At 44.0% G+C, this 23,556-nt stretch overlaps 1 protein-coding gene across 1 annotated transcript in view; it reads left to right on the forward strand.

The window, feature by feature from the left end:
* LOC140217877 (nose resistant to fluoxetine protein 6-like) overlaps positions 1-11,772 on the forward strand; it is an 87,835-nt gene extending 76,063 nt beyond the window's left edge. Inside the window, exons 9-11 of the mRNA XM_072288063.1 lie at positions 60-367; positions 2,331-2,473; positions 8,542-11,772. Of these exons, the coding sequence (XP_072144164.1) occupies positions 60-367; positions 2,331-2,473; positions 8,542-8,793 (703 nt within the window). The 3' untranslated portion in view covers positions 8,794-11,772. The remainder of the gene's footprint in view (positions 1-59; positions 368-2,330; positions 2,474-8,541) is intronic.
* The last annotated feature ends 11,784 nt before the right edge of the window (positions 11,773-23,556 follow it).

Here is a 23,556-nt window from a genome sequence, read left to right on the forward strand (position 1 = left end):
TGTGTATCGCTGTGCTTGTTATCCCATGGGGGGCCTCCTTTCATCCCTGGTGCTTACAGCAAGACGCTGGACATGATGAAGTTCATCTACTACCGGCCGTACGTGCACGTCACCTCGTACGCCGTGGGCATCATGCTGGGCTACGCAGTCAGCACGAACGTGGGACTGAAGCTTCCACGGTTGGCGCGCGCCGCACTCTGGACGCTGTCCACTGTGCTGGCGCTGCTTGTCGTCTTCGGTCCCTTCAAGTGGCTGCGCGGAGATTCGTGGCTGGGTGCCGACGCCGTGGCTTACGCAGGCTTGAGCAAGCTGGCGTGGGCGCTGTCCCTCTCCTGGGTCGTCTTCGCCTGTGCCTCGGGCCGTGGAGGTGAGAAGGTGCCACTAATGAATGTGTTTAACTCTGTGCACCACTATGTACATCGCACCAGCAAAGAACCGAGACACGTATTTTTTTACAACTTTTAAAGAAACGTTCGTTAGTATTTGGTATTCTCTGACATTTTTTTTTTTCTCTCTACAGAGCCCATCTAGAATGTGCTTGTAATGCTTGGGAGAGCGTGGTGAATTTACTAACGCGACATAGCGCAAACAGGCTTTTCGCGCAGTTGTGGTACGTGCAAGTAGTATGCGCTGCCGAGCTCGAACTTTATCGAGCAGCTGGCAGGAAGTACACGCACGCATTCACTTTTCCTGCTGTCGTCCATGGAACGCGAAGCATGGGCTTTCTATCGCCCTCAAGTACGAGCTACCCCTGTGAGCGGCGGATGCCTAGCTGTGCCGACAAGAGTTCTTGCGAGGTTTTGCATCGCAGTTGAGAGGAGCTTTAAGTAACTCCTCTCTTTAAGCGGATTCATATGCGTTAGGAGTGATGGGGCTAATTACGTCGGCATCGCTTGATGCGCCGGAACCCTATAGGTTGTACCTCGTGAAAGAGAAAATACAATCTGAATTGAACCTAATGAAGTTTGTTACAGGTACGTGTGGCAGATTACGAAGCGAGCACGTTACCTTTACAGTCGTCAGGAACACCAATACGCACAGCACAGAAATACTATGCTGTGAACTATCTTTGTTTCCGCCTTTCCTCCAGTATTGTGCACAGTACGTTTCTTGTTGAGCCATACGCACGTCTTTACGGTGTCTCAGGCGCTCACGTTGTCTCACCAAAATGTGCAGTCCCGATGCTGCGACCGCATAGCGCTGTGAAAATGTGTATCGCCCACCGACCAGTGCTTTCATGCACAGTGTTCTGTGCGCTAGGCATATGCCAAGAAAGCGCCCACAGAGTAACCGCTAAGGAGCGCTCACTGGGTGCTACATTTCTTGTGTGAAAGGGAGATATGACATCTTCCTTCAGAATTTCAATGTGCGGCACTGTTCTTGCTAACAATGGCCACACCACAAAGAAAGAGCGATCGCTTGTTTTCGCCAGAGACAGCGAATGTGGTTCTCGCGAGCATCGGGAAGCATGCGAGACACTTTATGAATCGCCACTGCACGGAGCAAACCAGGCAGTCCGCATCATACTTTCCTTTTTTTTTTACGATAAGGCTAACGCGGTATATTTACAATTTAAGCACGAGATTCTTGGGACCAGCTATCACTATGATGCGGCTGCTAATTCACTTGAGCATCGTATACTTGATTAATCAATGGGAAATGAGACATCCACCCAATCGTAGCAATTGCTACAAAGGAAACCCGCACGGGTTTCCTTTGTACGGGTTTCCGCACGGGTTTCCCATTAATTAATTACTGCTCTCCACCTTACGGGTTTCCGCAGAATAATTACGTCGTATACTTGATATGAGAGAACAGAGCCCGTACTCACGAAAGGCTCATACGCTAGAATTCTTAGCAAGATCAAATTCCGCTCCCGATGCGGGACGTAATACTAACGAAGGTGGCCAACCAATGGCGAAGAGCACTTACGAACTAAACGTTCTGTGAATTCGGCTCCCGGGGTTCTGCGTCTCTCCTTGAACGTGCAATGCACAACGACCACATGCGGCAAGCGAGGGAGGAAAGGTTTAGCGTGCGCTAAAGACAGTTACGACTGAGACGGCTCTTTGCATTCAGAGAGAGAGATAGTGCCTAACGCTAATATCGACATTAGCGTTAGGCACTATCGCAGTGCTTATTTTCCTACAGTTTAAGTGACTTGCTCATTGCAAGCACTTAAATCTTGCTGCCGCTTTCGCCCTGAATGCAAAGGGCCGTCTCAGTCGTAACTGTCTTCAGCGCACGCTAAACCTTTCCTCCCACGCTTTCCTCCGACCGTGTTTGATTAGCACATCAACGCAGTCTGCTCTTGCTCTGTTGTCTCGCAGGTTTCGCCAACCGGCTGCTCTCCTGGAAGCCTCTAATACCGCTCAGCCGGCTTTCGTACGGCGCCTACCTCATCCACTCACCGCTCTATCTCATACGCGCCGGCATTCTGCGAGAACGAATGTCCCTGCAGCACTTCAACCTGGTACCTCTTTTTAGTCATATTCATTAATCCAGTCCAAGTGTCTACTTCTGTCTTTTTTATAATTTCATAAACACATAACACTGTACTAATAACTACTTACTAGTAATTATGGAAAACCAACTAGCCCAAAAATCAATTCTTCTACATAACACTGTACTTCGTGATAGCGCCACTGAAATGATTGTACAGTTCTACTGTGTCGTACCTATAAGTTTATTTCACTATATTCATCTTGCAATGACGTCAAAATGTCATGCTCAAACCCATAAACTGCCTGTTTATTTTTTCTTCAATATACCGAGAGTGTTAAGATGAGAAAACTCAGATACGGAAACGCTAGGCCACATAAGCGTAAAGCTTGAAGCCGATATCAGTCCTACATCAAAAGGCGCATTGAAGGAAATATCCGTGATGCATTTGTACATAAACTGTTTTTCTTATCGATATTCCTCAGTATGGAGAAGGCGCATGACACAACGTGGCGTTACGGGATCTCCCGATACTTGTCGGGAATCGGCATCGTGCAAATATGCTAAACATAATCGAAAGCTATCTGTCCAATAGTACCTTCCGCGTGAAAATCGGCAACGTATTGTCTCGACCTTTTATACAAGAAACAGGTGTACCCCAAGGAGACGTGCTTAGCTGCACGCTCTTTATCGTGAAGATGAACAGGCTTCGTGCTTCATTACCGCCAGCTTTATTCCGTCTACGTAGACGACATACAAATAGGTTTCAAATCCTGCAACCTTGCAGTGTGTGAGAGACAAGTACAACAGGGCTTGAACAAAGTGTCCAAACGGGCAGACGAAAACAGATTTAAAGTGAACCCCAACAAAAGTTCTTGTGTGCTTTTCACAAGAAAGAAAGGGCTCATTGCAGATCCCAGTATCGAAATGTATAGGCAACAAATGCCTGTGGATAAAAAACGCAAGTCCTTAGGCATTATACATGACTCTAAATTTTATTCCACTCATAAAATATATCAAGGTGAAATGCTTAAAACAATGAACTGTCTAAAAATTTTATCCCACACAACATGGGGCAGCAAAAGGAAGTGTTTAATGAATCTTTACAAGAGCCTGATTCGATCACGATTGGACTATAGTGCCGTGATCTCTCATTCTGCCGCCCCGAGCGTGCTAAAAATGCTAGATCTCGTCCACCGTCTAGGTATCCGGCTGGCCACTGGTGCTTTCAGAACAAGTCCTATTGAAAGTTTATACGTAGAATCAAATGAATGGTCACTCCATCTGCAGAGAGTATACATCAGCCTAACATATTTTTTTAAAGTTCACTCCAATCATCAACATCCCTGTTTTAATACCGTTAACGATATGACATGTGCTACACTCTTTCGTAATCGTCCCTCTGTAAGACAGCCTTTTTCACTGTGTGTGAGGGGGCTTAGCGTTGAAATAGATGTCCCACTCCTCGAACATCGCTTAATGCATTCAGCTAAGCTGCTACCGCCTTGGGAGTGGCAGCTGATAGGATGTAATTTATCTTTTCTACAAGTTACAAAGCACGCTCCAGAGATCGAAATCCGAATGCATTTCCTAGAACTCCAGTACAAGTACTCCTGCACGGACTTCTACACAGACGCATCAAAGTCAGATGACGGGGCGTCCTATCCAACCGTCGGTCCATCCTTCTCGGGTTCCGATGTACTGCATCCGGAAACAAGTACCTTTACAGCTGAGGCCTATGCACTATTGTCGGTTGTAAAGCCTACAAGAAATTTAAAACTCCAAAAAGCAATTATATATACGACTCCCTAAGCATCGTGAAGGCCTTGATTCACTCTGTAAGCACAAAAATCCAGTACTAATTGAACTCTATTCCGTCCAGTGTAAAGCGTATATATCTAACCAGCATGTCATTATATGCTGGGTGCCTGGCCCTAGGGGCATCGAGGGTTATTTTCTGGCGGACGAGATGGCAACGTAAATTTCATCGCAAGCTATGTTTATTTATTTTTTTTTATACAATACTGCGGACAAGAAGTCCAAGCAGGGTGAGGAAAAAACAATGATATGCACAGAACAAGATGAAACAAGTGTGTAACACGTTTTTCACACAAATTGTTTGGTCGTAAGGTAGACGATTAAGAATAAATTTAACTTGATTACAATACAACTATAATTAATACACGAAATAACAAAATTATTTACACAAATTATATACAGCTCATGGGCGCTGGGGGTATGCTTCAGTTAGTTTATTCCAGTCATCTATTGTTTGCGGAAAAAAAGAGTACCGAAAAGTGTCAGTCCTTGCGAAAACATGTGTTAGAGAATGAGGGTAGTGGTATCGAGTGCGTCTGCTTATCAAGGGCGATACGTATTTTGCGGTGTCTAAGGCTATCCTATGATTAATTAAGTTTGAAAGAAACTCTAGTCGACTTTTCTTTCTTCGAATTTGTAATAGTTCAATGCCGTTATCGGTTAGTAATGCAGAGGGGGAGTCAGTAGCCTTAAGTTTACTGTAAATAACTCGTACTGCCTTTCTTTGAATTCTTTCTAGGTTCTTAATGTTAATTTTTCTGTGAGGGTCCCAAACTATGAAAGCATACTCAAGTTTTGACCTAATTAAGGAAAAGTAAGAGATTAGTTTGACACTAGACGGAGCAGTCTTGAGTTTGTGGCGCAGAAGGCGTAGTTTCCGGAAAGCGGCAGAGCAGATGGTATTTATGTGCAAGTTCCATGATAAGTCACTCGTTAATGTTAAGCCTAAATATTTAAATCATGTTACTTTCAGTAAACGTGCTGCAGCTAAATTGTAAGTGTAGTCTAAGGGGACTTTAGACTACACTTTAGACGCGTTATGGGGAGATAGACACACTTAGTTGCATTAAGAAGCATTCCCCATTGCTCACACCATTTTAATACATTGTCTAAGTTAGAGTTAAGGTCATATTGGTCAGTAATGCAGGTAACTTCTCTAAACAAGACACAGTCATCAGCAAATAGACGAATCTGAACTGGGGTGTTAACGACATTGACAATATCATTAATATATAGTAAAAAAAGTAGAGGGCCAAGTACGCTCTCCTGCGGAACGCCAGAAGTTACCGGGAGGCAGCCAGAGACTTGTTCTCCCACCTGAACGTACTGGTTGCGGTTGTACAGATAGGCTGAAATCCAGGAAATGAATAATTCTGGTACGCCAATCATCCGAAGCTTAGTAATTAGTTTATCGTGTGGGACTATATCGAATGCTTTGCTGTAATCTAGGAATATTACGTCAATTTGACTGTTCGTATCTAGACAAGCTGCAAAGGTGTGAAATATAGTAACCAATTGTGTTGTGGTAGAAAATCCTTTTCGAAATCCATGTTGATGATTTGATAAAACTGAGTTTGCTTCTAAGAATTCGTGTAATTTGTGAGCTATTATGTGTTCGATAAGTTTACAACACGAAGTTGTTAAGGAGATCGGGCGATAATTTTGTACTAATAGACGGTCGCCTTTCTTGAATATAGGCACAACTCGGGCTGACTTCCAGTCATCTGGTAATTCCGCTGAGAGAAGGGAGGCACGAAAAATAATAACTAAGTATTTAGCAACAGACTCGGAAAAGCGACGAAGAAATATGTTCGGTATATTGTCGGGATCGCAAGAAGTTTTAGTCTTAGAGTCAAGCAACATAACAAGGACGCCAGGATAAGAAATGAAGTTTACATTTACAGCATGGTCCATGTTTCTGGTGGCTCGAGAATCACTAGCGGCAGAAAATACACCATGGAAATAGTCATTGAAGTGTTGAGCAATGGCGGTCTGATCAGATACCAATGAACCATCGACACGAACCTGTGATATGGGTTTATTTTTTTCGCTGATATAGTTCCAAAACTTCTTTAGATCACTTTATGAAGTTTGGGAGTGACGTATTGAAGTAGTAGTCTTTCTAGGTAAGCACCGCACGTGCAAAGGTATTTAGAGTGTCGGATATAAGTTGGGGATCAGCATGCTTTTTCTTTAATCTTTTTACTTTACGCTTGAGGTTAATGATGCTCCTCGTCATCCATGGTGTATGTTTATGCACCTTCTTACGTTTAAACGGTATAAAGTTTTCAATGCAGTAGAAGCATATGCGTTTAAATTGGTCCCACAATCTGCAAACATCCGTATTAACAAAATCTGTTAGACAAGTTTCTAGGTGGTCGATAATGCGTGCATCACGGGCACGTGTATAATCGTTCACATAATGAAAGGACGGGTTTGCAGTCTGCGAAAGCGGCACCAGGGGAATAGAAACTGAGACAAGGCAGTGATCAGAGAGCCCTTGATCAATTACAACGGTGGATGTAACGAAATCACGTGGAATAAACACCAGATCTAAAACAGATTTAGAGGCACCTTGATAATGCGTCGGTTCATGAACTAATTGTATCAAATTATGCGCGAGCATTATGTCAAATTAATTAATCCTACCGCTGCTGTCCCTGCCGCAGATCTGAGGCCTTTCTTACGAAGGAAACTGCGAAACCACTGTCAACGCTTGTGGGACGCGGAAACAAATAATAAGCTGCACGTAATAAAGCCACAATTAAGTTTTTGGCCCTCCGCAACAAAATCACGCCGAACAGATGTCCTATTCTATCGTCTCAGAATAAGACGCACATTTGCCACCCATAATTTTCTACTCACTGGAAATGAACCTCCAACCTGTTGGGAGAGGCTGGGAGAGGCTGACCGTCCTCCACGTCCTCCTGGAGTGTTGGGACGCCGAATCTGAGAGGAGACATTTTCCCCTAGCATACTGGCAGCACATCCCCCTTCATCCTGTCATGTTCCTCGGTCCAGAAGCGTTTTTTGATAATTATACAGTCCTAGCTTTCTTGAAAGATGTTGTCTTACATGTTATTACACTGCATTCTTGTATAGTATAGCATATGCCTCCAGGCCCTTGCGTTTCAAGGGCTCTGGTGAGGCAGTAGTGCTCTAACAATTTTTTCATCTGACATATTTTGTACATCGTATCATTTTTAGCAATGCCTTTCAAGGCTCATAGTACAAGTCATTAGTCATTGCCATAATCATATTAGACGTAGATTTTACGCACTTTACAGCGGATATATTTAAGGCCCCTTTACGGCCACGTCCCGTCAACTTCATAGAACTCATCACTCCACTGCGAAGTCACTAACACTGGCATGGCGCTCTTTGGCCATAACTGACCCTTTAAACAACACACAGTCATTTATTGATCAACAGGTGTTAGATGCCAAACAAAAGTTTGAACATAAAAGGATGTTTGCCTTTCTTATTGCAGTGCTTCTAGAAATAGGAAAATTTTTATGAAGATATTCAACGACATTTTCATGGACAGTTGACAAACGACTTGTGTAGTACACTAATTCAGTGATGAGTGCGCCTTTTAAATCAGTTTTCTAAGTGTTACAATCGGTGAAGCGCGCGAAGCAAACGTTGGACTTGACTGGCGTGTCTTCTTAGCGCTCCCACCAAATGAACCAGTTAAGTGAAAGCTTGAAGTCGAGCGATTGTAATATTCATTACCTGATCTTAACACTTTATGTCACGTATGGTTAAAAATGAACTCTAAAGAGACACTTGGCTTTAATTTCGACAACAGCAGCCCATTTCGGCGTACGTGTTTACTTCGCGTTTCGATTATATTGAGTACACTTACTACAGGACCGGCCACCTAACTTCAAGGTTAATACGATAACTTTCCAGTGACAGCTCCACAGCAGTGAGTGACGTGGTGAACCTCCCACCCACTTCTACGTCAGTACTGAAGATATGCAATTCTGCTTCGAATTTTGAAAACCTCTTCGAAGTGACCGCGAATTACGCTTCCTCTTGAGGTGGCAGGTGGCGCGGCTGTCATCATCGTCGTCCTCGCAAACAATACATTTACGGATTCCTGCCAATTTCTTGTGCGCATTCTCTATCGATGAGGCTCATTTTAAGCCTATATGGTTCGTGCGTCAGCCTGTACGCACTAGAATTGGATGTTTTGGACGGGCAAGAACATGACAAAGGTCCGTTTGCATGAGAAATGCTTTACTCAATCGCTTCACCTTGCTGGTCTAAACGCAGGTGAAGGACTTCTTCGGATGCCTGACAATGTCGTTCCTGATGGCATACCTGCTGTACCTGTTGTGCGAGGCACCTGTTGCGTCACTCGAAAAACTGTTGCTGGCGCCCGCAACTCGTCGGATCCAGGCAGCGGCCGCGCAAAAGGACGCCACGAGCGAAGCCCTGCATGGCCAACGTGGCCGCGAAGATGTATGCGTCACCGTCGCTTCTGCGCAACATTACGCCATCACCGAGTCCAAGTCCCGCCTCTAGAACTGCTTGTGCGTGTAGAAAAAAAAAAAAACTTCACCCTTTCATGCCAGCACTTTGAAGCGATCAGTCTCGTCACACAGCATCGACGACATCCGACCCCCGCTGGAGTGCACGGCGCCACCTTTCCGACCGAGAGTGATTGAGTCGACTTTCATGACTAGCCCTTGTACATCATCGCGTTTGGGCACCTTCTCAGGTCACTGACTGTTTACAACTGCTGAACAACTGTGCTAAGTCGTATTTTTCGTTTTTGTTCAGTTCGGTGCAAGCGACTGAATGCGCGTGTATTTCTACCATAGTTTAAAGCCAATGCATTGACATCATTTAGATTCTAATTACGCAGCATGTGACACTTCCGCTTTGCTTTTTCTGCCATATTTCTTTAAATATTTTGTACCTTTAGAAGGCAAAACTCGACAGCCTTCACTTTTCTTAAAGTTAACCTACGTTGGCACTAGATTTAATAGTAATCTTGCAGTATAAAAAACGTTATATAGGTCTGCCGCGGGAGAACTTAGTCGACTTTACTTGCGGATACTCAGGGGCAATCATATGGTTACCGAACGTCAACTTATACAAGCTCCAAAAGTCATGTAGTGCTTGTACGTCATACTTAAGTACAAATGCTCCATCGAAAGAATGAACAAAAAAACAGAATCAGTGATTTCTCCGGAGACGTCGCGCCATGCAGTATAAGTTGACTTTGTTGTGATCCCTTGCTCGGCAAAGAGGACCCGCCGGTATTCGAGAAACGAACGCTTCAGCAGAGCCCGACAGACGTGGACACGAATGTGGGAGTGTCAGCCGCTTTGTTGCACTCAGCTGGTGACGCAAGGATGTGAGTCGTAGCTCGATTTCAAATATGATAGCATTGGAAAGTTCATGCGCTTGAGATCACGAAAAGAAGGAACTAATTGTTATTTTGTATATATAAAAAACCTCACTACCTCTCGATTATATATCATACCTCATATGGCGCATCCTTGTTTTGCCAGTCATCAGTGCTGTCTATACGACCAATCATGCTCATCAGCCCTCACACTTTTTGTTTACCACCGGCTACAGCATTGAGAATCTGCTGGCATTCGCGAAGCTGAACATTTTTTACCATTTTATCGCAACTGCGTATGGCTCAATAATCATCACACACAGGAGCTCGGTTGTGCCAACTTTCTGGTCAATTTCTGGTGACTTCTGGTCATATCGCATCTACTACGCATCTATAAATGAGTGCTGTAACCGCAAAGTACGCTGCCATGTATAAAAATTAAACATGAACAGAGTGTGGATCTTGAATCATATAGACTGTGTGAAAGCGTGACGCAATAATTTATTACGCGATATACTTATGTATATGTATACTTCTAGCCGAAGAATAGCCTCACGCACAACAGGTTTTTCATTTGGTAAAGCTTAGGCTAACGTATAATAACACACACAAGGAGTGAGGTCAAGGTAAACGGGAAGTACCTCTGCGATTTGTCAGCATCGTATATTGCTCGTCAACAGCACTTTAGTTCCCCGTGTCAAAATAGGCTTTTTAGTTATTTGCTTTACAGGAATTTTCACTTTTTTTCTATATGTTAAAAGATCTCAATTTACCGCGTCTAGCGTGTGGACAGGTTCGATTTATAATCCGGGAAGCTGAATGGGAGCTGGTGCGGACGCGGTACCGTGCTGGAACATGTTAACTTTGCGGTATTAATGTCGTCAACCTTATCAGAAATCCTTACCTATTAAAGCTATCAGTCTTGTTATTATAGCATTAGAACAGGATTAGTGTCATTTGAGGAGACGTGCACTCGTGTAGTTCAAGTGACTTCTTTTTCTTGCTATCGTTACAGTGAAGTTACGCTGCTGTTTCTCTTTTGTTTATGTTTATTCCTTCATCCATGGAGAATCAAACCAAGCCCTCCCTTTTAACTTTTAACTGCCGTAATCAAACGCTATGCTTTGACAGAGCTATGTGTCGGGTTTTCTTTGACTCATGTTTTTCATTTTTAATTGTAAACAAAAGCACGTCCATTCTGACGTGAGAAGCTACATTACTGCTGCCCGAATTCCACGTGTTAGCAATTGGCGAGCTTTTTGATGATAGTAAGTATTTTTTTAACAATTCTACAGATTCGCCAGTGATGAATACTACCTTTATACAGATTTTTTCAAAATGAGCAAACAACACCGTTAGGCAGCGCTCATTAAGCTTTTGCGCCATTACAACAACAAAAAAAACAGCAAGCAAGAGGGGTGCAACAGTCTTTAATGGTGCATTGCTTTTCTTATTAAGGTCTGTTGAATCCCTCTTGATTGCTGTCTTTAACAGTGCATTGCCTTCCTTACCGACAGCCCTACTTGCAGCACCTGCGGCTGCGAGGAGACGATTGAGCACCTCCTTTGTGACTGTCCCCGTTACAAAGTGCCAAGAAAAGTGTTCGTGACCGCGCTCGAAAAACTGGGCAATCGCCCCTTTACAGAGGAAAAAGCTCTAGGACACTGGTCCAGACGGGCTTCGGCACTCAAGGCCTTAAGGGCTTTGCTAAAGTTTTTAAGGACATGCGAATTGTGCGACCGTCTTTGAGCGTTGTAGCGCGTAGTATCGCTTTACTGTGTGAATTTTCCGGTTTCCTTTTTCCCCCTTCTTCTTCTTTTTTCTCCTTTTATTCCTTTTACCCCTTTCCCCAGCACAGGGTAGCCAGCCGGTACTTACACTGGCTAACCTCCTCCTGTCTTTCCTCCACTTTGTCTCCCCCCGTCCTTGCTTTCCTTACTTCGTCTGTGCAAGCGTTCGTGCCACAAGTATTCCGAATTCATACGGTTGATTGTCCCCAGACTGTTCTCCCAAAGTTTTCACAACAAATCTTACTTCCTGTGCTTTCCGTCGTCACTTCGACTTATGTACATAGCTTGTAAATATTTGGCTTCATACATAAATACACACTTGTTATCCGAGACACATGTCATTAAAGACATTTTTGTGAATGTGAGTGCCTGACTGACTGACTGAATAAACTTTATTGAAACCAGCAAGAGATGGTGGCTGGGCCTAGGCCTCCCACGTGGGGACGTCGAGGTGTTGCCTCTTCGCCGCCTCGCAGGCCTGCTGGGTCGCCCAGAGTTGGTCGTCAAGGTTGGGGCTACACAGGGCAGCGTGCCATCTCGACGAGAGGGTCGTGGGGTTAGTGTCGGGGTATTGGTGTGTACAGTGATCAATTTTTTTTCATGGTATGTTTTTACGTGATTGAAACAGTTACGAAGTTCAACAAAACAGATTGGTGAGCTAGCGCTGTGTCCTGTGTGCCTTCTCTCATGTCGTGCGTTTCTTCGCGCTAAAAACTATTAACATGAAACAGTCATCTGCCACTTTTTTATTTTGTGTGAGGGTGAGGCAGGCAAGGAAGTGAGATCTTATGTGTGTTTTCTTATCAAGATCAGTAAAGGTGCGATAATAGCGGTAATGAACATTAGCTTAAGCATATTTTTTGTCGAGCGAGTTGCCTTATACTGTGTATAAGAAACATCGATGGGTGCGATATTGAAGACCAGGACTCGAGGCAGAAACGAGTAACATATGAGAAAGGTTCTCTTCCAGCTACTTTATTATCGATGTACTCGGATCTGTTTTGATACACATGTTAACCACCAACAAGCAAATAGCGTTCAGATAAATTTAATAAATAATAGCATTTCATTGCTACTATTATGAAAACCACACGCGCGTCTGGTTGACCTCCCTGCCTTTCCGTCTTATTCGCATGACGGTATATATGTTTGCGTCGCAATGGAACGGAATTTTTTTATCGCTTTATAAGATCGCAGTTTGTTCGTGGTTAACGCATGTACAATTTTAGGTGTAAAGGCTTCAAAGTAAAGCAATTGGAAGTGAGCGTTTGTCGCTTTATCTGGTTAATACCACGGTGCCGGCCTTCAAATTCAGACTCATTATTCATATTGGTACTTCAGTACATCGTTTAATCAATCGATTTATTGAGATACACCGATCAACTACTTCAACATGCTCGCGCGAGTCATCGTAACTTGAACATGGTAGACCTTTACCAATACTAGCAGTTGCAGCTTGATGAAGACTGACTGCTTTACGCACCAAACTGAGGGTGAGCCCAAAAAGAACCGAAGTGTGCAACATCGCCTGATAGAAAAGAAACAGCTGCAACTGTCCTTTTGTCACATGTGTCAACGCACCACGATCAGGTAACAGCAATAGTTGATGATGCTTTAGTGTCCCAAAGCTGCATCTCATCTGTGAGTGACAGTGGAGGGCCCCGGGTTTTACTGTGAGAGCTGTTAAAATAAAGTTGGGTTCACTTAGTCCATCCGTCCGTCCCTCCGTATATTAAGATAGGCTCGTTGTCGTCATCGATGTTATTATGTCGTCGTGAGGCTTCACCATCGCCATAGCGCGAAGAAATAGATAAATTTGCCCGCCATGCCACTGCCGTGCTCGCTTTGAAGACACTCCAAGCCCAGGGAAACCGGCTCTTATAGAACGGCATTTTGAGACATTTCATCTTCACGTCGATACGTTTTCCCAAATAGGCCTCCAACCTAACCTACCAAGTTCCGTTACACTATCTGGCTACAAATTCATCAACTCTGCAACATCAGGCGAACACAGCAGTAGTAATTTATAACTGCATTGATTACGCATATATTCCATCAATTCTATGACTTGCGGCTACTACAACACAGTATTTATATACATCCACGATGATCTCACGCGTTTCCCATGTGCTGCAGCCCCAATGCCAAGAACCAATACCTCAAGCTCAGAAACCCACCTCTACAGGCGTCAGTGGCCAACTGTACAGTCGATACGCACCCCCATGTGAAGCAACAGCCTCAGTGTTCTCTTTCCTTCCTTTCCCTCTTTTTATCCCTTAACCCCGCTTTCCACTTGTGTAGCGTAGCAAACCAGACGCGCGTCTGGTTGACCTCCCTGCCTTTCCTTTTCCTCTTCTCTCGGTCTGTCCCACAGAGTGGTGGCCGTGAGCGTGTCTGTTCAGTGTAATCAACGAATAAATCATTACATAATACCTGTATAATCTATAGTCGCCTCGTAGGCCTCTAAAGCACAATGACCTTCTAATATAACAGCGCATATGACGTTCAACGGTTTCATAATAGAGATGGAACAACAAAGCTGTTGCATCACATCAGGTGGTAGCTACACACGACCGTTGGCAGGACGCACGGAGTGCGGACAGATAAGCGTTTAAAACAGAATTTTGCTTACCATGAGATTAAAACTAATGTCAATGCAGCAGAGTGCGCTGCGGTAGCGTGCACCTATTTGGTCCGACACGTGCAAGCGTACAGATGAAATGACCCACGTATAATGCGCGCATAGAGATACAAAGCGAGAGTGGGCGGGCTCTATATAAAATGGCACCCAGTGCTTTGCGCAATGTCACAGAGCACTTTCACTGACCGTATATTACATGGTGCAAAACACATAAGTGCGCCACCGCCAACTTGACAATCACAGGTAGGATGAACAGGCGAGCGCGTGGCCGCGCTATGCGGAGTGCCAGTGCAGCCAGCGCGGTCTCGCATCAAAACAAATCTGCGCATGTACAATAATTATCGGAGGGGTGGCTTCGTGTTGTCTGCTACATTGTTGGACCGCACCAAAGCTATATGCACTGAATAAAGCTACGCTCCCAGCAGTGCTGCGCGAGCAGAGTCGTAGCTGCGAAGTACACAGTTTGTCCAGGCTATCATGCATCCAGTGTAAACAAAAAGAAAACGGAAGAAAAGGAAGCACAGGGACCGTTATACGTGAATACGAACAAGTGCATGTTGTTGAGAATGTCGTTAAGAAACCGCCAGGAAATGTTTAGTCCAAGACGTCTAATTGTTTAATTAAATGTAATTATCTAAAATTTTAATTCCTGTACGAATATTTAAGACCTCAATTAGGCGGTTGTAGATAATCGTAAAACACGTCAAAATGAGGTTTTTGTAGGAAGTTACACATCGTCTTTTTTAATTTTTCCAGCTAATAAAGAAAGCCCGCGAAATATGGAAAACACCCTGTTACTGCTTAGCCGTGCGCACGGGATAGCAGCGTCATCAAACACTCTAAAAAAAAGTTTACACCCTTTGGAGCGTATATCTGCCACGCAAGAATAATTGTCATCTGCTTCGCTTGCGTTTCCTTTCTTGAAAACACCGCGCCCGCTACTTTCCCGTCGGCAATGCTATGTCATGCTGATAACGCGCATGCCGTTCGTGACTGGGAAGTGCCGGGCTCGCAGCGTTAAAGAAAGGAAATGCGGGCAAGACAGATGACGTCTATTGTTATTATTTATTGTATTTATTGTTATTGACGTTCATTAAAGACCCAATAAAGAAACAACAAAGCCGGAAAGTGTCTAACTAAAGAGATCGGACAGAATTGGCGGAACTATCAATGCTGATAAGTAAGAGGAAAGGGAGTGATATGCGAAATTACAAAATTGAAAAGATTGAGGAAGTAGTAAGAAATTGGAGCGGGATGAAATCAGTCAGAAGGAAACTTGGCATAGGAAAGAGAAACGTGTATTCACTGAAAGATACGCATGGCAATGTCTTTAGCAATTTCGATCGTAGTATATACTAATGGCTGCAGACGAATTCTACACTGAATTTTAAAGTACCAAAGGCAGCGAGGTTACCTTCCTAGTGTTCAAAGCAACTGCGAAGAAGCGAAAGCTTGATGCTATTGAGTGGCCACTGCGAATATTTCACCTCGTGCAAAATGACAAATCTCATTCCTTTATTAAATTTTCTAATTCAAATATAAACAAAAAGAATCACAGGGAGCTGAGCACGACGAAAAGGGTGGTTGGAAAACGCCGACACATCAGTGAAAGTCAAAATCATCACAGAGAGACCATCACGTCACAGACAAAGCAGTGCGAGTTGGGGCGCTGTCGTGATGGAGAAATCAATTGCCCGCATTCGACAATTTTGCGCGGTTTCCTCGCACATTCTCTCTCAATCGCCTCAATACCTCCTAGTAATATTGCTGTTGAGAGTCTGTCCAGGAGGAGCGAATTCCCGCTACACAATCCTGAGAACGTCGAACAAAAAAAAAATCACTAAATAAGGACAAACGATGACCATGGCCATCACACGAGCGCGCTTGCGGCAATTCTTTTTTTCGGCCTTTGTGAACAAGGGGCCCTCAGTAGGCCCAAAACCTGATTAATTTCGGTGTCATATCCATAGCACCACCTTTCGTCGTCCTTGATGATCTTCGAAAGAAAGTTTGGGTAATTTTAGAGGTGATTTTTCTAATCCTGGAATAAATCAAACAAGTGTTCGTTGTTTGCTTTTTTTTTCTCCTTTGTTAGCAGGCGGCGAACAAACTTTCCGGCAACACGTGGCATGCTGAAGTCAGCACTCAAAACCTACTCACAACAGCTCCAAACCACACCAGCAGCTTCCGAAACCACGTCAACTTGAAGTTTTTGTTTCTTTTGTTGTTGATAAACGTCGATTTTACATTGTGTTATGCATTGTTGCTGCAGTATCTTTGTAACTAGTTTTTCACAATTACCTGTTCATTCGTAACTTATAACGACTCATTTTCATGTCGCTACTTGTATATCTTTGAGTATATGTATGCACGTGTTTCAACGTTCTATATTCATCTTTTTTTTTTGTACTGTACCACTCCCCTCAGTAAAGCCCCTGTGGCCTTGAGGGTACCTGGAATAAAAAATAAAAAATATATAAATAAATAAATAAATAAATAAATTGTATAGCTATATTACTCTGGTTACTTTTTTGTTAAACCTTTCTGACAATTTGTCAGGTATGCCTGGCTGAAGGTCGGCCGAAATTAGGAAAGCTTTTAACGCTCATTTATCCTCTAGGAACCACCCAAACCACTCAACCACTCGTGTACGGCTCAGTTCCTCCTCCATAACCGTCATTTGAAGCATTTCAAGTGTTTCTTTGATCACTTTTCAAAGGAGGAACCAAAATCTCAGCAACATTTACTGTTAGTTAAAAAACTGAAGTCCCGATTCCACAAAAGTCGCGCGACAACAGTTGCGGCAACTGTCACCACAAACCCGAAAGACAGCTTACCGTCTCGTCGGCTTGGCAACTAACTTGTGAAGTGTCCACCTACACCCACTTAGCGAGAGAACATAGCCACACAATTTTTCGAGGAGTACCATGAAGCTATCCCGGATTTACTACTTGCTTATTTCATCGTAATTCAAGTAAATAATAATGTGACAAGAGCAAAAAACATCAAGACTTCGGAAAATTCTGCGCGAATGAGAGTGCAAACGAAGTTCCGATATAGTCCTAGACGCCCTGGAGCGCACAGATACAAAAGGCGAGAGTAAACTCCACTGCGCACACTGTACTATGGTGCACCTATTATCCAGAAGAAAAAAAAAAGAAAGAAAGAAAGAAAGAAAGACAGAAGGAACACAACGCAAAGCCAACAACTGTACATCTTCTCACGGCGTAGCCGTGGCGGCCAAAGCAAGTTACATTGCACACGTCATGACGACGTTTTCTCAAATGGGACGAAATTCTCAAATTATAGGGTACTCACGCGAGCAGCCTCCACGGTAAGCGCCGCTGAGCAAACACGGTATCGAAATCAGAGTTACACGGGTGCAATATTAATTACCAAAACTGCGCTGCCTTAAAGCTGCTCCCGAGAAAAACCGGTCGATAGAAGGGTTGTCACGTCCTACGGAAACCACACCGTGGGAGAGGACAACGTGAAAGTAAAATCGCTCCGTTCGGAGGCCCATTTTCTTTCGGTGTGGAAATCCCCGTAGCGATGTGCTCCTCTTTAGGAGCGTGGAGATAAGCTCACCATTCCCACCGTATCGATACACCATGACGATCAGCGCAGTTTGCAGTGCCTTCTCTTTCCGCATAATGAACGCGCAGAATAGATAGCTATAATTGTGTGCGGCGTTATTTAGTTAACAGGGACCGAGTGTGTCCTGGTCGCGTAACGAATAGAGGGCGAAGTGAGATCACCAAGAGGGCAGCGATGTCGTGGAAACTTGGCGGCATTCCAATATCACGGCGTGTACTAGGCTGTGGCGCACGCAGTGAAAACGCAACGGCTATGGACATTTTGTGAGTTGGGTCATCTTGTAAGCCTAAATACACAACATGTGATCGAGAGCCTGTGTAAAGGCACGTGGATTTAACGCATGGCATTGCGGCTCGCTGGAACCCCGGCACGTTTCCTCTTTATAGGGCGAAAGCCGCACGGTTGCGTCTGCTCGTATACGGCGTGCATAACTTGCAGCGTCGGAAAGAGCGCTCGTTTCGGATACGTGCGTTGCAGAGCGTGCGCCTTGACTCACTCAGGCTGGTATAAGAGCTGTCTATTCGTGACACGCTCTTATTACACGCTGGACGTTTCTTGATATTTTTTATGCCTTATTCGCAGTGCATACCCGCGGAGAAGTGCCCCGGCTTAACTTCAGAGTTTCCAAACCTATTGCTTTTTTTTTCTTACTAAGGCATCTACACTCGTCTGCTCTTATTAATTGCCAATGGTTAATCCTCCCCCTATAGCCTATACCTCGCGCATTCCTATACGAAGCTAAATGAAACGCCATTGAGTCTCACTGCTCATTTTATGCGCCAGTTTATTTGGTTCAGTCAAGACACATAATTCATACATGTTTAACATGAAGGAGGAGGTGCAGGCTGAAAAATTGTATGCGGACCTCTAGTCAGTGATGGTACATCGAGCGAAGTAATACTACAAAATCTCAAGCATAGCCAGACAAATTAAAAACACTGAAAGAAAGACATACTCGAAACGGTTAACGTATTGCATTTTATGCATTCATACCTGACATGGCACTCTGTTACTTAATAAGAATGCAAATAAACTGGTTTATTTTCCGCAGTCGGCAGCATAAGATTGAGATGATGTTCTAACTTTGTCTGATTTTCACTAGCAAGATCAGCAAACTGAGATCACTCATGAGGAGGAGGCAGATCAGTTATTATTATTTTTAGCAGTGTCACTGCAAATTTATTTGAGGAGGCGATTTGCTAAAATGATCTTGTAGCCATGACGCGGAGTTAAAGCGTTGTTTAGTAATTAGTAGGCAGGAAGTTATTATTCGGACGTTCTGTAACTTTGTACAAAAGCGAATTGCACAAGCAGTGTATCGAACCCTCGCAGCGCACTGCGGATTTTGTTTATTTCTTCATTTCTTTGTAAAATTATCGCAAAGCCCATGGTAATTCCTGCAGCGGTCATCGTCAGACACTGGCAGGCATCAAAACGACTAGGGGAGTGAGCGCATAACAGCTAGGAGCATAACAGCTATCAGCGCACAAACGAAGCCTCCTTTTTTTTTTTCCCAACAATTAGGGAATGCCAAGAAAGAGAAAAAGGTACTCCTTTAAGTGCCGTATGTGATTCATTTCCAAGAACGCTCACTCCGTGAGTGCTACTGAGAGAGAGAGAGAGAGAGAGAGAGGAAAGGGAAAAGGCAGGGAGGTTAACCAGAGGGGAAGATCCGGTTTGCTACCCTGCGCTGGGGAAAGAGGAGAGGGGGAGGTAAAGTGATAACAAAGTAGAGAGAAAGAAAGAAAGGAGCATAGACACACAATCACAGTCGGTCACTGTTGCCCCATACTGTCACCGCACAGCACACCAGCACTTGCAGCACTATGAACATCTGTTCATGCTACAGCCGCTTGTCCAATTCTGTCGCCCTCAAAAACCGCAACAGTGCCCTCGTCGCCCTCTGCTGCGATGGCTTGTGATGGCGGCATTGTAAAATAATTTCCTCTGTTAGAGGTCTTCGGTCAAAGCGCGCTATCGCGTTTGCGAGCGATCGTCTCTGTAAATTATAGCGAGGACAGTCACAGAGAAGGTGTTGAAGAGTCTTCTCGTTACCACAGTCATCACACGAGGCGTCGTCGGCCCATCCGATTCGGAAAGCAAAAGACTTGATGATCGCCACCCCAAGCCATATTCGACAAAGCAGGGTAGCTTCTAAAGTGTGCTCAAGAGCTAACGGGTTGGCCTACTTTCACAATGGGCCACCTTGCATCTGCGATATGCACCGAATTTGCCCTTAGGTTCAGGTTTTACTTAAGTATAAATAGTATATTTCAGGTTCCTTCCTTCTTCAAAAGCTACCTTTCGTACGTAACGTGGCCGTTGTCACGTTTGTTTGTGCGCAATTTAATTATTTTCTTCAGGCACCGATAAATTCGGTTCATTATATATATATATATATATATATATATATATATATATATATATATATATATATATATATATATATATATATATATATATATATGCTATGCTACGCTTCCCTTCCCAAGGGAAGGGAAGCGTAGCAGGGGGCGGCAGAAAGTTAGGTGGGCGGATGAGATTAAGAAGTTTGCAGGGACGGCATGGCCGCAATTAGTACATGACCGGGGTTGTTGGAGAAGTATGGGAGAGGCCTTTGCCCTGCAGTGGGCGTAACCAGGCTGATGATGATGATATATATATATATATATATATATATATATATATATATATATATATATATATATATATATATATATATATATATATATATATATATATATATCGCCAACACGGCGAGATTACCGGCATTTACCAGCCGCCAATATCTTGTGTTACAGTACACACGCACACGCACGCACACACGCACACACACACACTCGCACACAAACACACACACATGCACACACATACACGCACGTGTTGGTTGTGAGGATGGTTTCGACACTTTGGCACGTATACCCACCACGGGGATTAGTTGCCTAAGAAGCGGGCGGCACATTTGAAGTAATTAAGAACTGAATAAATTCAAGCCAATATACGTACTGTCACAGTGCGTAGCACGGGGGCGCGAGAGTACAAGCGCCTGCGCCTGTTTCCTTGACGCCAAAGACGCACGAATGAAATGGAAAAATTTATAGCATATATAATTAACCGCTTCACGAAAGCTTCGATTCAGAATGTTTCTATATATGCGCGTTCAATCTGCATTATTATTATTATTATTATTATTATTATTATTATTATTATTATTATTATTATTATTATTATTATTATTATTATTAATATTATTATTATTATTATTATTATTATTATTATTATTTCCTTCTTCGCTCTAGGACAGAGATAAATGTAGTATACTCGAGATGAGATTCTCTTTGAATCCCTCCACATCAATCGATATATAACAGAACAGTTCTGATATATCTTAGTTTGACAATGCACGTTGGTTCGAAACTACCTTGCCACTGTTTTCTCCATCCGCATTGCATGAATAAACGTGCTTGTTCCAAAACAATCTGTCGCATCAGCACCTGGTTCAACACGAGATTACTCGGTAGGTAGATTCCCTCGATCTGGGCCCGTAGCCCGCGACCTGAGATGCCGAACCGTTTGAAGCAACGTGTGCTCAATGTTCGCAGAGAGAAAAAAATAATAATTCTGGTCTACCCTGAATGTATGAACGGCTTGTTGTACTGAGCATCATCAGTTAACGTACAGTACGACCCACTGCTAAAGGGAAAGCCTAGTTCAAACTTTTTCATCGATTGTAGCTGAGATACATAAAGGCCTGCGGGCTACTGATATGCACAGATACCTGGACCTGTTGCTTCGTAGAAATGACATTTTCCAATAAAGTTGAAAAGCTGTAAAGCTTATAACAGTTTCAGTGTTCCCTTTAAGACTGGACCGAAATGTACTTTTTATATTTCATGTATACCCTACATCTCGTGACTAATAACTCCGCCTCAAGGTCTCTGTGCGCTATTCTGAATATGGCGCGAATTGGGGCTGCAACGGCTGTTAGCGTCCTGCATTACCGTGGCACGCAGTGGGTGTTATAGACGACTCGCGCGATTCAAAGAATATACTTCTATATACTTGAGTCGATAATGCTGCTGATACGAGAGAAACTTTACCGGCGAGACTGGAAGTCCGCTGCTTCAGCTACAGTTTCAGTTCTTGACATCCATAACTAAGCTGACACCAGCCGCGAAGACATTACAACATTAGACGGCGTCAGCTATGTCTGCGCAAGAATATTATTCGATGTTGCCTCCAAAATACTTGCGCACGCTTCGCCAATCTCCGTTTTTATGCTTAAAAACTCGATAATAGCACCATTTCAGGCACGATGTTTTTCTGCGTGTGTTTGCACGCATTAACTGCGTTAATGTATCCATTTCGCATACCTACAGTGGTTAACGGGGTCTACAATTGCTAAGTCTATTACTAAGTTTATTACGGGGTCCATTACTAAGTCTGAAAAGCTCAATATTTTCTCGTATAAGCGTGCTAGTAGGAGAGAACCTCCCTGGTTTTGAACAGCTGGGAGCGTGTTCTATTGTCCGGCTTGTTTCACTCGTCCGTATATGGCAGTTCTGAGCATTCTGTACACTGAAGCCAAGCCATAAACTTCTCATCCAATCGTTTTAGAAACGGCACATTGCGCGTGGGGGCATTGTCGGGTCCAGCACTAGACCTTCGTATAAGTTTAAATGCTGTATGACTTCAATCATACATTTTCTCAGTACGCCAGCAGGGCACAACGTCGCCCCCCGGCAACAGCGTTTCGCTTGCGCCGACAAACTTGCCCCTGCTTCACCCGAAAGCTCTCCGTCGCCTCCAGACGAAAGCCGGACCACGGAAAGCCCCGTCATAACTGTGCTGCGGACGGTCATTAGCTGACAAATATCATAAGGCAACCCGAGTCTTTCCGCATCGATTGATTTCTCAGAGCTCCATCGTTTGTGCTCCGCGCAATGGGTTTTATTCGGAGGCTTTTTTAGCGTACGCGGAAACGGCCCGCTCACCGTGTCCTTGACGTGCGTTTTGTGGCGGCCTCTATTGAGAGCTTTGCTACGCACTAACCGTTTACGGCCGGTTGCACGCCGATGCGGTGTATTTTTAGCCACGAGGCAACGCTCGGGCGGTCGCTGTGCGTGTAACGTGAAAGAAGCCCATCTGTACTCGTAGTACGCCCGACCGTTCACGACATTGCCACGAGCTTCGCGCAGACATACGGAAGATTGCCGGCAAGCGATGCGAAAACTGTTGCCAAGTGCATGCGAGCGGTTCATCAATTTGTTAACGTCAATGCAGTCGGTGCTGTTCGCCGAGGCGGACGCAAAAATAGTATTCGCACCCGCAACATTAATGTACCCATTTTGGCACGTATTGCTTACGTCGGAGGGCTCGATGACGCATTTATTTAAGTCAGGGCTGTTCATCGGCCTGAAGAACGCTCACCGGCTGATGAAGCACTTTATGAGCGCGTGTAATGATTAAAAAAAACCAGATCAGACACACCACTAGGTCCCTGTTCCCCCTACTCAGCTGCACAAAATTCATACGAGTAGGTACTTATTATTTATTTATTTATTTATTTATTTATTTATTTATTTATTTATTTATTTATTTTTACGTGTGGGCCGGTGTTTGAAGAACACAAAATGACACACAATGGTTTAACCCCGCAAGGAAAGGGCGCATAATGCGCCTAGTAGAATTCCAGTCGAGAAGCTTTTTTTTTTTTTTCAGATCGGTTCAACCGCAGTCTTAAAAAGAAAGAAAAGAACTTTTGCGACTCCCATGTGTTTAAACCCTGAGAGCAATAGCTAAGACTTCCTCTCGAATGTCAGTGTTTAGAGAGCTCTCGTGTATTACTTTCGTCCCTGTTAGGCGGGTGACGGTTTAAGAACGCTGAATTCTTGTGCGTGCATTAC

Source organism: Dermacentor andersoni, chromosome 1 (assembly GCF_023375885.2).
Source record: "Dermacentor andersoni chromosome 1, qqDerAnde1_hic_scaffold, whole genome shotgun sequence".
NCBI lineage: Eukaryota > Metazoa > Arthropoda > Arachnida > Ixodida > Ixodidae > Dermacentor > Dermacentor andersoni.